Source organism: Ranitomeya imitator, chromosome 4 (genome assembly GCF_032444005.1).
Source record: "Ranitomeya imitator isolate aRanImi1 chromosome 4, aRanImi1.pri, whole genome shotgun sequence".
NCBI classification, from domain to species: domain Eukaryota; kingdom Metazoa; phylum Chordata; class Amphibia; order Anura; family Dendrobatidae; genus Ranitomeya; species Ranitomeya imitator.
The window spans coordinates 668,903,762-668,917,220 of NC_091285.1; the positions used below are offsets into that span (position 1 = coordinate 668,903,762).

The 13,459-nt window shown below is 49.9% G+C and overlaps 1 protein-coding gene across 4 annotated transcripts in view; it reads left to right on the forward strand.

The window, feature by feature from the left end:
* Window positions 1-206: 206 nt before the first annotated feature.
* DNASE2 (deoxyribonuclease 2, lysosomal) overlaps window positions 207-13,459 on the forward strand; it is an 85,092-nt gene continuing 71,839 nt past the window's right edge. Inside the window, exons 1-2 of one of the 4 annotated variants that reach the window (XM_069767227.1) lie at window positions 207-331; window positions 3,853-3,917. Coding sequence is in view for 1 of the 4 variants with exons in the window: in XM_069767222.1 (XP_069623323.1) it covers window positions 2,284-2,289; window positions 3,853-3,917 (71 nt within the window). In the remaining 3 variants the exon portion in view is untranslated. Of the gene's footprint in view, window positions 332-2,096; window positions 2,156-2,190; window positions 2,290-3,852; window positions 3,918-13,459 lie in introns of those variants that run through there. The other 3 variants (XM_069767223.1, XM_069767225.1, XM_069767222.1) reach the window with 3 other exon arrangements.

Below are 13,459 nucleotides of genomic sequence, written 5' to 3' on the forward strand. Positions count from 1 at the left end.
TATTGACTGATGATATGTCGGGTTTTCTTTCCTGCAGATAGGTCATAACTTGTTTTCACCGAACAACCCCTTTTAAGCGTTTGCATTTAGCACTCACACCCGGACCCCCGTGGCCCACGCCCCCCTTGCCACACAGCAGATGCCAGCATTTTTGCACTGGGGTCTACGGTGAAGCTTGCGGTGTATTACACTGTGGTGTAGACGGAGGGTAACGTGTTGAGTGTGCGAGCAGGAGGCCGTCTCACGCCCATCCTACACGACATAGTTCTCCTGTGACTGTTCCAGGAAGTCCGTCCATCCCTTTTGTTCGGCTTCTCTGAGGCGCAGGAAGGTAAATAGGCTGCAGATATATGACTGTGTGTTCTTGTACATAAGTGTAAACCCACTTAACTAACACAATTCTAACACGTTCGCTCCCAGTTCTGCCTGACAGACTGAGGGCACAAATGTGGAAAAAATGTATCGTAAGTAAAGCTCAGAACTAAGAAGCCTACACGCTTTCTCCCTAGACAAACACTTCTCTCAAACTACACTTCAATGCTCCCGGTCAGTCCCTCAGGTGATTGTTTGGTCCATAGGGGTTTCAGGAATATCACCGCTGGCGGTTTCCTGGAGCGTCGTCTTCTGGCAAAGCTCAGCGGGTACGTCTATAAGACCCCACATGATTAATAGGAAGACGTTTCTCGTCCAGTATCCCCCTCATTTATCCAGGCTGGAAAATAATACAGGGTGGGCCATTTATAAAGTTGTTTCCAAAATGGCCGACTTCAAAATGGCCGCCATGGTCACCACCCATCTTGACAACTTTTCCCCCTCCCATAGACTAATGTGCCACAAACAGGAAGCTGATATCACCAACCATTCCCATTTTATTTAGGTGTATCCGCATAAACGGCCCACCCTGTAGATTACATGTTAGTGTGGGGAGCGCATTGCTCAGATATTGATAGTTCATCCTTAGATATCAGATTGGTGGAGGTCTGACACCCGACAACCCAACCAATCAGCTGTGTGCAACACAGAGCACTGTATAGTGGCCGCTCGCAGGTACTGCAGCTCAGATCACATTCACTTGCATAGGAGCTGAGCTGCAGTGATTTGTGAATACGCGTCCTGCTAGCAGTCAGCAGGTTTTTGTGAGAAGCATAACGTAGGGGCTGAGACCCTGATTCCAGCGATGTGTCACTTACTGGGCTGCTTGCTGTTGTTTTGATACAATCACAGTATTCTCTGCTACAGATCTAGCATACTTACCCCGCCCACACCAGTAATTGGCTGCTTCCTGTGTATAGTGACCAAAAGCTGCCAATCAGTGGTGGGGGCGGAGTTAGACAGATCAGTTGACTAGTAGGCACCAGACACCTAGTCCTGCTGATAAAACACTGATTTTATTAAAATGGCAACACACAACCTAGTAAGTGACACATTGCTGGAATCAGGGTTTCTGCCCCAATATTATGTCGCTTTTAGAGTGAACAACTACTGCACTTGTCAGGTTTTGTTATGGTCTCTGTCATTTTACTAGAAATGAAATGAAATTGCTTCCACAGAAACAGTCCGAGTATCGCAATGGAAGCTCTTGTCTCTTCCTCAGTCAGTGGTGCCACTGGAATACTTGGTATTACTGACCAGAAGAAGATCTTCTAAAGGGAAGAGCCAGACGGCCGTATAACATGGACGGGGATCGCAGCGCAATGCTCGGACTGTCCGTCAGCTCTCCTGACAGGAGCGTGACAGCATGTATTTCTATGCAGCTGTCAAGCTCAGGTCGGGAGAGCTGATGGCCAGTCCGAGCATTGCGCTGCGATCCCCGTCCATGTTATACGGCCGTCTGGCTCTTCTAAAATAGTAAGTAAATGTGATGAGAGAAAAATATATCTATATTATTTCATGGTATACTGACTGCTTGATATGCTTTCATGCAATGGTTTATGTAAAGTATATAAAGGCGTATATGTTTATAGTACCGCCTTTAGTATTGTGAGGACCCGCTACTTCATGTTCTTAGGACTGATAGCACCCTCTAGTGTTGATATAATAGAAATACAGGCACCCTGTGTAATAATAGTTTAGTTTCATATCCTGTTTTTAGGCTTGTTAGAGGAAGCATTGCCCCTGATGGCCACGACCACATTACATACAGTCTCTCTGCTCGGTATATATTGTTTTTACTGTGATTCTTTGCGTAGTAATGCAGATTATGCTTTACTAATTCAGTGTGAGGACAATATTATGGCAAGTGCTGGGTGAACCGAGGCCTACGCGGGCACATGGGTGTTTACTATGGAGGTACGTTCTCTGCACTTACCTCTGACCAGAGCCTAGTTGTAAGGATACGTAGGGGGAATATTTGCTGATGCCCATAGCAACCAATTATTTTCTAAGCTTGATTTGCATGAGTTTTGAAGAAAAAAAAAACAAAAAACAAAACCTCCCCAAATTGCCTCAGTTCTGGGCATTGTTCCTCCGATCAGGCGTTCGGGGCTGTCAGCGTTGATTCAGCTCCGCCGGCTATTATGAAAAGGCTGGAGGGAGACTCATTAGCAGAAACCAACCCGTAGAGAAAAGCTCAGCGTGAGGAAATAATACATCGGCCGCCATATTATATTCTGCGCACGGGCCGAGCCACGAGCATTGGCGGCTTTTGAAGGTTTTTAATTGCCATTCTCCAGGCCCGGCGTCCTTCAGAGACGCGATACACAAAAACTACTTTCCATCCTAACAATGCAAATACAATATTTAATAAAAGTTAATAATAAAACGGAACAAAAGGGAATGCACGGAACTGGGATTATAAGGTAAAGAAAGGATCCTGTGGTGTGAGAGCGTTGTAGACAAATCACTCATTGTTCATGGTGGATAGATGATGTCTCCCCGCAGGCACCGGACGTCACCCCAGACTGAGGAATAGCTTGCGCCCCACCAGGATGGATGACAACTGCAAACAAACAGAAACCAGTGAGCGCGCACAGTACAGAAGCCTAGGCCTGAGCGTACCCCCATCATCTCTCCCTAAGGGGCACAGTACAGAAGCCTAGGCCTGAGCGTAAACCCCATCATCTCTCCCTACAGGGCACAGTACAGAAGCCTAGGCCTGAGCGTACACCCCATCATCTCTCCCTAAGGGGCACAGTACAGAAGCCTAGGCCTGAGCGTACACCCCATCATCTCTCCCTAAGGGGCACAGTACAGAAGCCTAGACCTGAGCGTAAACCCCATCATCTCTCCCTACGGGGCACAGTACAGAAGCCTAGGCCTGAGCGTACACCCCATTATCTCTCCCTAAGGGGCACAGTACAGAAGCCTAGGCCTGAGCGTACACCCCATCATCTCTCCCTACAGGGCACAGTACAGAAGCCTAGGCCTGAGCGTACACCCCATCATCTCTCCCTAAGGGGCACAGTACAGAAGCCTAAACCTGAGCATAAACCCCATCATCTCTCCCTACGGGGCACAGTACAGAAGCCTAGGCCTGAGCGTACACCCCATCATCTCTCCCTAAGGGGCACAGTACAGAAGCCTAGGCCTGAGCGTACACCCCATCATCTCTCCAAGGGGCACAGTACAGAAGCCTAGGCCTGAGCGTACACCCCATCATCTCTCCCTAAGGGGCAAGTCCAGGTTTGCTCTGGGGTCCCCAATAAATGATCCTTCCTGTACGTCCCCTCGCCTGATCATGTGGCATCTAGTAGACAAACAGTGATTAGATGCAGTGGTCACATGGCTAGTGGCGAAATATAGGGACTACCAATGGATGACCGGTAAATGTAAAAAACAATAACAACAACAAAGTAGCCGGGATCAGTGAGGTCAGAGATTTACATGCTGTATCTCCACTTCTTCCTCTGCTAGGATGCTGTCGGGGCCGGATCGTCAGCACAGGTGACAGATCTGAAGCACGGGGTTGTCAGTACGAGGTAGGATTTGTGTTACTTTCCTCCATATTTCTCGGTGTTTCTTTTACAGTCACTATACATTCATATTGCCTATTTGTAAACATGAAAATCAGACCGGGAACATAGCAAAGCTGTGTGTACTGCCATTATGAGCAGGCGTTACATAGCGCCACATGACGGATACATACCGCTTGCTAACCTCCCGACCTCCTTCCTGCTAAGGGGCGGTGTGCTCCTAATGATTGACATATCGGGCCGGGGGCATGCTCCAAACTGCGCAGCTTTCCCTCTGCGGCAATGGTGGAGCGCAGGGACACTGAAGCTGGGCGCATCCATCTATCTGACCGGCTACAGAGCAGCACTGACAAGCTCTATAGCAAAGAGCTGTAAGCGCATGACCCTCACCTAGGTGACCGACCACCTCTGATAGCCTGCAGAGGTGGCCAGTAACCTAGTCAACAAGCAGTAAACTCTGTAGAATTAAAAATCCCTCCATTTTTGAAATCAGAGAGGATTTTTAAAAAAGGCAATTTGCAAAGTTGCTTGTTTCTACTTTGCAGTTTTACCCCATTAGATGCCCCTTGGATCACAAATAGAGGCTATAACATCTAAGTGGTTAAACAGAGGGAAAGGGCTCCATCCGTCACTTCACAACACATGTGTGTGGTGTGGATGTATTGTCATGGCAGCAGAGGACCTAGAAATGGCTCCCATATCTGCCCTGACCTTGTACTAATATTCAATCCTGCCAGATAGACGAGCTCCTACACGTTCAAGTCCGCTTGTGGGCACAAATGATCTAAAAGACTTGCAGGACCCCAGCCCAGGACCTTGCAGGACCCCAGCCCAGCCCACGGACCTGCGAACCCCTTCGGCTCCTCTTCTGACTAGTCAGCCTGCTCCACTGTCAGCCATGATGCTGTGCCAGTCCGAATCATCAAAATAAGAAACAAGCGGGTTCACAGAGCCGTAGTGCAGAGGCCATGGAATAATGATGTGCCTACTGGACCAGGGTCTTTATGATGATCTCTTCTTGTAAAAATATATGGAAAGTAAAATGAAGTTTAATAAAATGTAAAAGAAAAAAATCACCACATGTAATTGTTATTGCAATATCCACCATATGTAAAAATGATGGGCGCCATGACAGACTCCAGTATACGTCACTGGTGGGTGTTGGTGTCTGTGAAAGATGCGACAGTGTTAGAGCCGAGCTTTATGTAGATCGGCATATCGCAGCGCTCATCCTGATCTACCTGGTTAATTAATGCAATGATCATACATTTCAGGGAAGGTAAGGCTGATATCCAGGGGCTGAACCCGAACAACCTCACTGGAGAATAAAATGGCTCCCGATTATCACCCATCGCATGTTATCTTTGTATCAGCCTATAGGCCAAATTCTCACATCTGTGAAACACGGAGTGTTCCAGAATCGCAGTACCTGTCCCCTGACCTGAGTTACCTGCCCCATATATCCATCAGGTCAGGCCAGAATCGCAGTACCTGTCCCCTGACCTGAGTTATCTGCCCCATATATCCCTCAGGTCAGGCCGGAATTGCAGTACCTGTCCCCTGACCTGAGTTATCTGCCCCATATATCCCTCAGGTCAGGTCAGAATCGCAGTACCTGTCCCCTGACCTGAGTTATCTGCCCCATATATCCCTCGGGTCAGGCCAGAATCGCAGTACCTGTCTCCTGACCTGAGTTATCTGCCCCATATATCCCTCGGGTCAGGCCAGAATCGCAGTACCTGTCCCCTGACCTGAGTTATCTGCCCCATATATCCCTCCGGTCAGGCCAGAATAGCAGTACCTGTCCCCTGACCTTAGCTATCTGCCCCATATATCCCTCGGGTCAGGCAGCAATCGCAGTACCTGTCCTCTGACCTGAGTTATCTGCCCCATATATCCCTCAGGTCAGAATCGCAGTACCTGTCCCCTGACCTGAGTTATCTGCCCCATATATCCCTCGGGTCAGGCAGCAATCGCAGTACCTGTCCCCTGACCTGAGTTATCTGCCCCATATATGCCTCAGGTCAGGCCAGAATCGCAGTACCTGTCCCCTGACCTGAGTTATCTGCCCCATATATCCCTTAGGTCAGGCCAGAATCGCAGTACCTGTCGCCTGACCTGAGTTATCTGCCCCATATATCCCTTAGGTCAGGCCAGAATCGCAGTACCTGTCCCTTGACCTGAGTTATCTGCCCCATATATCCCTTAGGTAAGGCCAGAATCGCAGTACTTGTCCCCTGACCTGAGTTATCTGCCCCATATATCCCTCGGGTCAGTCCAGAATAGCAGTACCTGTCCCCTGACCTGAGTTATCTGCCCCATATATCCCTCAGGTCAGGCCAGAATCGCAGTACCTGTCCCCTGACCTGAGTTATCTGCCCCATATATCCCTCGGGTCAGGCCATAATCGCAGTACCTGTCCCCTGACCTGAGTTATCTGCCCCATATATCCCTCCGGTCAGGCCAGAATAGCAGTACCTGTCCCCTGACCTTAGCTATCTGCCCCATATATCCCTCGGGTCAGGCAGCAATCGCAGTACCTGTCCTCTGACCTGAGTTATCTGCCCCATATATCCCTCAGGTCAGAATCGCAGTACCTGTCCCCTGACCTGAGTTATCTGCCCCATATATCCCTCGGGTCAGGCAGCAATCGCAGTACCTGTCCCCTGACCTGAGTTATCTGCCCCATATATGCCTCAGGTCAGGCCAGAATCGCAGTACCTGTCCCCTGACCTGAGTTTTCTGCCCCATATATCCCTTAGGTCAGGCCAGAATCGCAGTACCTGTCGCCTGACCTGAGTTATCTGCCCCATATATCCCTTAGGTCAGGCCAGAATCGCAGTACCTGTCCCCTGACCTGAGTTATCTGACCCCATATATCCCTTAGGTCAGGCCAGAATCGCAGTACTTGTCCACTGACCTGAGTTATCTGCCCCATATATCCCTCGGGTCAGGCCGGAATCGCAGTAACTGTCCCCTGACCTGAGTTATCTGCCCCATATATCCCTCAGGTCAGGCCAGAATCGCAGTACCTGTCCCCTGACCTGAGTTATCTGCCCCATATATGCCTTGGGTCAGGCCAGAATCGCAGTACCTGTCCCCTGACCTGAATTATCTGCCCCATATATCCCTCGGGTCAGGCCAGAATCGCAGTACCTGTCCCCTGACCTGAGTTATCTGCCCCATATATCCCTTGGGTCAGGCCGGAATAGCAGTAACTTTCCCCCTGACCTGAGTTATCTGCCCCATATATCCCTCTGGTCAGGCCAGAATCGCAGTACTTGTCCCCTGACCTGAGTTATCTGCCCCATATATCCCTCGGGTCAGGCCGGAATCGCAGTAACTGTCCCCTGACCTGAGTTATCTGCCCCATATATCCCTCAGGTCAGGCCAGAATCGCAGTACCTGTCCCCTGACCTGAGTTATCTGCCCCATATATCCCTCAGGTCAGGCCAGAATCGCAGTACCTGTCCCCTGACCTGAGTTATCTGCCCCATATATCCCTCAGGTCAGGCCAGAATCGCAGTACCTGTCCTCTGACCTGAGTTATCTGCCCCATATATCCCTCAGGTCAGGCCAGAATCGCAGTACCTGTCCCCTGACCTGAGTTATCTGCCCCATATATGCCTCAGGTTAGGCCAGAATCGCAGTACCTGTCCCCTGACCTGAGTTATCTGCCCCATATATCCCTCAGGTCAGAACGGAATCGCAGTACCTGTCCCCTGACCTGAGTTATCTGCCCCATATATCCCTCAGGTCAGGCCAGAATCGCAGTACCTGTCCCCTGACCTGAGTTATCTGCCCCATATATGCCTCAGGTTAGGCCAGAATCGCAGTACCTGTCCCCTGACCTGAGTTATCTGCCCCATATATCCCTCAGGTCAGAACGGAATCGCAGTACCTGTCCCCTGACCTGAGTTATCTGCCCCATATATCCCTCTGGTCAGGCCACAATCGCAGTACCTGTCCCCTGACCTGAGTTATCTGCCCCATATATCCCTCAGGTCAGGCCAGAATCGCAGTACCTGTCCCCTGACCTGAGTTATCTGCCCCATATATGCCTCTGGTCAGGCCAGAATCGCAGTACCTGTCCCCTGACCTGAGTTATCTGCCCCATATATCCCTCAGGTCAGGCCAGAATCGCAGTACCTGTCCCCTGACCTGAGTTATCTGCCCCATATATCCCTCAGGTCAGGCCAGAATCGCAGTACCTGTCCCCTGACCTGAGTTATCTGCCCCATATATCCCTCAGGTCAGGCCAGAATCGCAGTACCTGTCCCCTGACCTGAGTTATCTGCCCCATATATCCCTCAGGTCAGGCCAGAATCGCAGTACCTGTCCCCTGACCTGAGTTTTCTGCCCCATATATCCCTCGGGTCAGGCAGCAATCGCAGTACCTGTCCCCTGACCTTAGTTATCTGCTCCATATATCCCTCGGGTCAGGCAGCAATCGCAGTATCTGTCCCCTGACCTTAGTTATCTGCCCCATATATGCCTCAGGTTAGGCCAGAATCGCAGTACCTGTCCCCTGACCTTAGTTATCTGCCCCATATATCCCTCAGGTCAGGCCAGAATCGCAGTACCTGTCCCCTGACCTGAGTTATCTGCCCCATATATGCCTTGGGTCAGGCCAGAATCACAGTACCTGTCCCCTGACCTGAGTTATCTGCCCCATATATCTCTCAGGTCAGGCCAGAATCGCAGTACCTGTCCCCTGACCTGAGTTATCTGCCCCATATATGCCTTGGGTCAGGCCAGAATCACAGTACCTGTCCCCTGACCTGAGTTATCTGCCCCATATATCTCTCAGGTCAGGCCAGAATCGCAGTACCTGTCCCCTGACCTGAGTTATCTGCCCCATATATCTCTCAGGTCAGGCCAGAATAGCAGTACCTGTCCCCTGACCTGAGTTATCTGCCTCATATATCCCTCAGGTTAGGCCGGAATCGCAGTACCTGTCCTCTGACCTGAGTTATCTGCCCCATATATCCCTCGGGTCAGGCCAGAATCGCAGTACCTGTACCCTGACCTGACTTATCTGCCCCAAATATCCCTCGGGTCAGGCCAGAATCGCAGTACCTCTCCCCTGACCTGACTTATCTGCCCCATATATCCCTCAGGTCAGGCCAGATTGCAGTACCTGTCCCCTGACCTGAGTTTTCTGCCCCATATATGCCTCAGGTCAGGCCAGAATCACAGTACCTGTCCCCTGACCTGAGTTATCTGCCCCATATATCCCTCGGGTCAGGCCGAAATCGCAGTACCTGTCCCCTGATCTGAGTTATCTGTCCCATATATCCCTCTGGTCAGGCCTGAATCGCAGTACCTGTCCCCTGACCGGAGTTATCTGCCCCATATATCCCTCTGGTCAGGCCTGAATCGCAGTACCTGTCCCCTGACCTGAGTTATCTGTCCCATATATGCCTCTGGTCAGGCCAGAATCGCAGTACCTGTCCCCTGACCTGAGTTATCTGCCCCATATATCCCTCAGGTCAGGCCAGAATCGCAGTACCTGTCCCCTGACCTGAGTTATCTGCCCCATATATCCCTCAGGTCAGGCCAGAATCGCAGTACCTGTCCTCTGACCTGACTTATCTGCCCCATATATATGCCTCAGGTCAAGCCAGAATCGCAGTACCTGTCCCTTGATCTGAGTTATCTGTCCCCTATATGCCTCAGGTCAGGCCAGAATCGCAGTACCTGTCCCCTGACCTGAGTTATCTGCCCCATATATCCCTCAGGTCAGGCCGGCATCGCAGTACCTGTCCCCTGACCTGAGTTATCTGCCCCATATATCCCTCAGGTTAGGCCAGAATCGCAGTACCTCTCCCCTGACCTGACTTATCTGCCCCATATATCCCTCGGGTTAGGCCAGAATCGCAGTACCTGTCCCCTGACCTGACTTATCTGCCCCATATATCCCTCGGGTCAGGCCAGAATTGCAGTACCTGTCCCCTGACCTGACTTATCTGCCCCATTTATGCCTCAGGTCAGGACGGAATCGCAGTACCTCGCCCCTGACCTGACTTATCTGCCCCATATATATGCCTCAGGTCAGTCCAGAATCGCAGTACCTGTCCCCTGATCTGAGTTATCTGTCCTGTTATGAACAGGTGATTCAGAACCACAATGGACCAAGTGGTTAAGAGCACACAAAGTGACCTGATAGTTACCAACATAGGACGAGCTCTGAGACGTGGGAACTCTGCTGACCGCAATCCCTAATCCTATTATACCACACTAGAGGCAGCCGTGGATTGCTCCTAACGCTCCCTATGCAACTCGGCACAGCCTGAGAAACTAGCTAGCCCTGAAGATAGAAAAATAAGCCTACCTTGCCTCAGAGAAATTCCCCAAAGGAAAAGGCAGCCCCCCACATATAATGACTGTGAGTTAAGATGAAAATACAAACACAGAGATGAAATAGATTTTAGCAAAGTGAGGCCCGACTTACTGAATAGACCGAGGATAGGAAAGATAGCTTTGCGGTCAGCACAAAAACCTACAAACAACCACGCAGAGGGGGCAAAAAGACCCTCCGCACCGACTAACGGTACGGAGGTGCTCCCTCTGCGTCTCAGAGCTTCCAGCAAGCAAGAAAAACCAATATAGCAAGCTGGACTGAAAATATAGCAAACAAAAGTAACACAAGCAAAACTTAGCTTATGCAGGGCAGACAGGCCACAAGAACGATCCAGGAGAGAGCTAGACCAATACTGGAACATTGACTGGAGGCCAGAAACAAAGAACTAGGTGGAGTTAAATAGAGCAGCACCTAACGACTTAACCTCGTCACCTGATGAAGGAAACTCAGAAGCCGCAGACCCACTCACATCCACCAGCGGAAGCTCATAGACAGAACCAGCCGAAGTACCACTCATGACCACAGGAGGGAGCTTGACCACAGAATTCACAACAGTACCCCCCCCCTTGAGGAGGGGTCACCGAACCCTCACCAGAGCCCCCAGACCGACCAGGATGATCCAAATGAAAGGCACGAACCAGATCGGCAGCATGAACATCAGAGGCAAAAACCCAGGAATTATCTTCCTGACCATAACCCTTCCACTTAACCAGGTACTGGAGTTTCCGTCTCGAAATACGAGAATCCAAAATCTTCTCCACTATATACTCCAACTCCCCCTCAACCAAAACCGGGGCAGGAGGATCAACGGATGGAACCACAGGTGCCACGTATCTCCGCAAGAATGACCTATGGAATACGTTATGGATGGAAAAAGAAGCTGGAAGGGTCAAACGAAAAGACACAGGATTAAGAACCTCAGAAATCCTATACGGACCAATGAAACGGGGCTTAAACTTAGGAGAGGACACTTTCATAGGAATATAACGAGATGACAACCAAACCAAATCCCCAACACGAAGTCGGGGACCCACACAGCGCCTGCGGTAGCGAAACGTTGAGCCTTCTCCTGAGACAATATCAAATTGTCCACTACATGAGTCCAAATCTGCTGCAACCTATCCACCACAGTATCCACACCAGGACAGTCAGAAGACTCAACCTGCCCTGAAGAGAAACGAGGATGGAAACCAGAATTGCAGAAAAACGGCGAAACCAAAGTAGCCGAGCTGGCCCGATTATTAAGGGCGAACTCAGCCAAAGGCAAAAAGGACACCCAATCATCCTGATCAGCAGAAACAAAACATCTCAGATATGTTTCCAAGGTCTGATTGGTTCGTTCAGTCTGACCATTTGTCTGAGGATGGAAAGCCGAGGAAAAAGACAAATCAATGCCCATCCTAGCACAAAAGGCTCGCCAAAACCTCGAAACAAACTGGGAACCTCTGTCAGAAACGATGTTCTCCGGAATGCCATGTAAACGAACCACATGCTGGAAGAACAATGGCACCAAATCAGAGGAGGAAGGCAATTTAGACAAGGGTACCAATTGGACCATCTTAGAGAAGCGATCACAAACCACCCAAATGACCGACATTTTTTGAGAGACGGGGAGATCCGAAATAAAATCCATAGAGAAATGTGTCCAGGGCCTCTTCGGGACTGGCAAGGGCAAAAGCAACCCACTGGCACGAGAACAGCAGGGCTTAGCCCGAGCACAAATCCCACAGGACTGCACAAACGAACGCACATCCCGTGAAAGAGACGGCCACCAAAAGGATCTAGCCACCAAATCTCTGGTGCCAAAGATTCCAGGATGACCAGCCAACACCGAACAATGAACCTCAGAGATAACTCTACTCGTCCATTTATCAGGAACAAACAGTTTCTCCGCTGGGCAACGGTCAGGTCTATTAGCCTGAAATTTTTGCACCACCCGCCGCAAATCAGGGGAGATGGCAGACAAAATTACCCCCTCTTTGAGAATACCCGCCGGCTCAGGCAAACCCGGAGAGTCGGGCACAAAACTCCTAGACAGGGCATCCGCCTTCACATTTTTAGAGCCCGGAAGGTACGAAACCACAAAGTCAAAACGGGAGAAAAACAGCGACCAACGAGCCTGTCTAGGATTCAACCGTTTGGCAGACTCGAGATAAGTCAAGTTCTTGTGATCAGTCAAGACCACCACGCGATGCTTAGCTCCTTCAAGCCAATGACGCCACTCCTCGAATGCCCACTTCATGGCCAGCAACTCTCGATTGCCAACATCATAATTACGCTCAGCAGGCGAAAACTTCCTGGAAAAGAAGGCGCATAGTTTCATCACCGAGCCATCAGAACTTCTTTGCGACAAGACAGCCCCTGCTCCAATCTCAGAAGCATCAACCTCAACCTGGAACGGGAGCGAAACATCTGGTTGGCACAACACAGGGGCAGAAGAAAAACGATGCTTCAACTCTTGAAAAGCTTCCACAGCAGCAGAAGACCAATTGACCACATCAGCACCCTTCTTGGTTAAATCAGTCAACGGTTTAGCAATACTAGAAAAATTATTGATGAAGCGACGATAAAAATTAGCAAAGCCCAGGAACTTTTGCAGACTCTTCACAGATGTCAGCTGAGTCCAATCATAAATGGCCTGAACTTTAACAGGGTCCATCTCGATAGTAGAAGGGGAAAAAATGAAACCCAAAAGTGAAACCTTCTGAACACCAAAGAGACACTTTGACCCCTTCACAAACAAAGAATTCGCACGCAGGACCTGGAACACCATTCTGACCTGCTTCACGTGAGACTCCCAATCATCCGAGAAGACCAAAATATCATCCAAGTATACAATCAGGAATTTATCCAGGTACTCTCGGAAGACGTCATGCATAAAGGACTGAAACACTGATGGAGCATTAGAAAGCCCGAATGGCATAACCAGGTACTCAAAATGGCCCTCGGGCGTATTAAATGCTGTTTTCCATTCATCGCCCTGTTTAATACGCACAAGATTATACGCACCACGAAGATCTATCTTGGTGAACCAACTAGCCCCCTTAATCCGAGCAAACAAATCAGACAGCAGCGGCAAGGGGTACTGAAATTTGACTGTGATTTTATTTAGAAGGCGGTAATCAATACAAGGTCTCAACGAACCATCCTTCTTGGCCACAAAAAAGAACCCTGCCCTCAATGG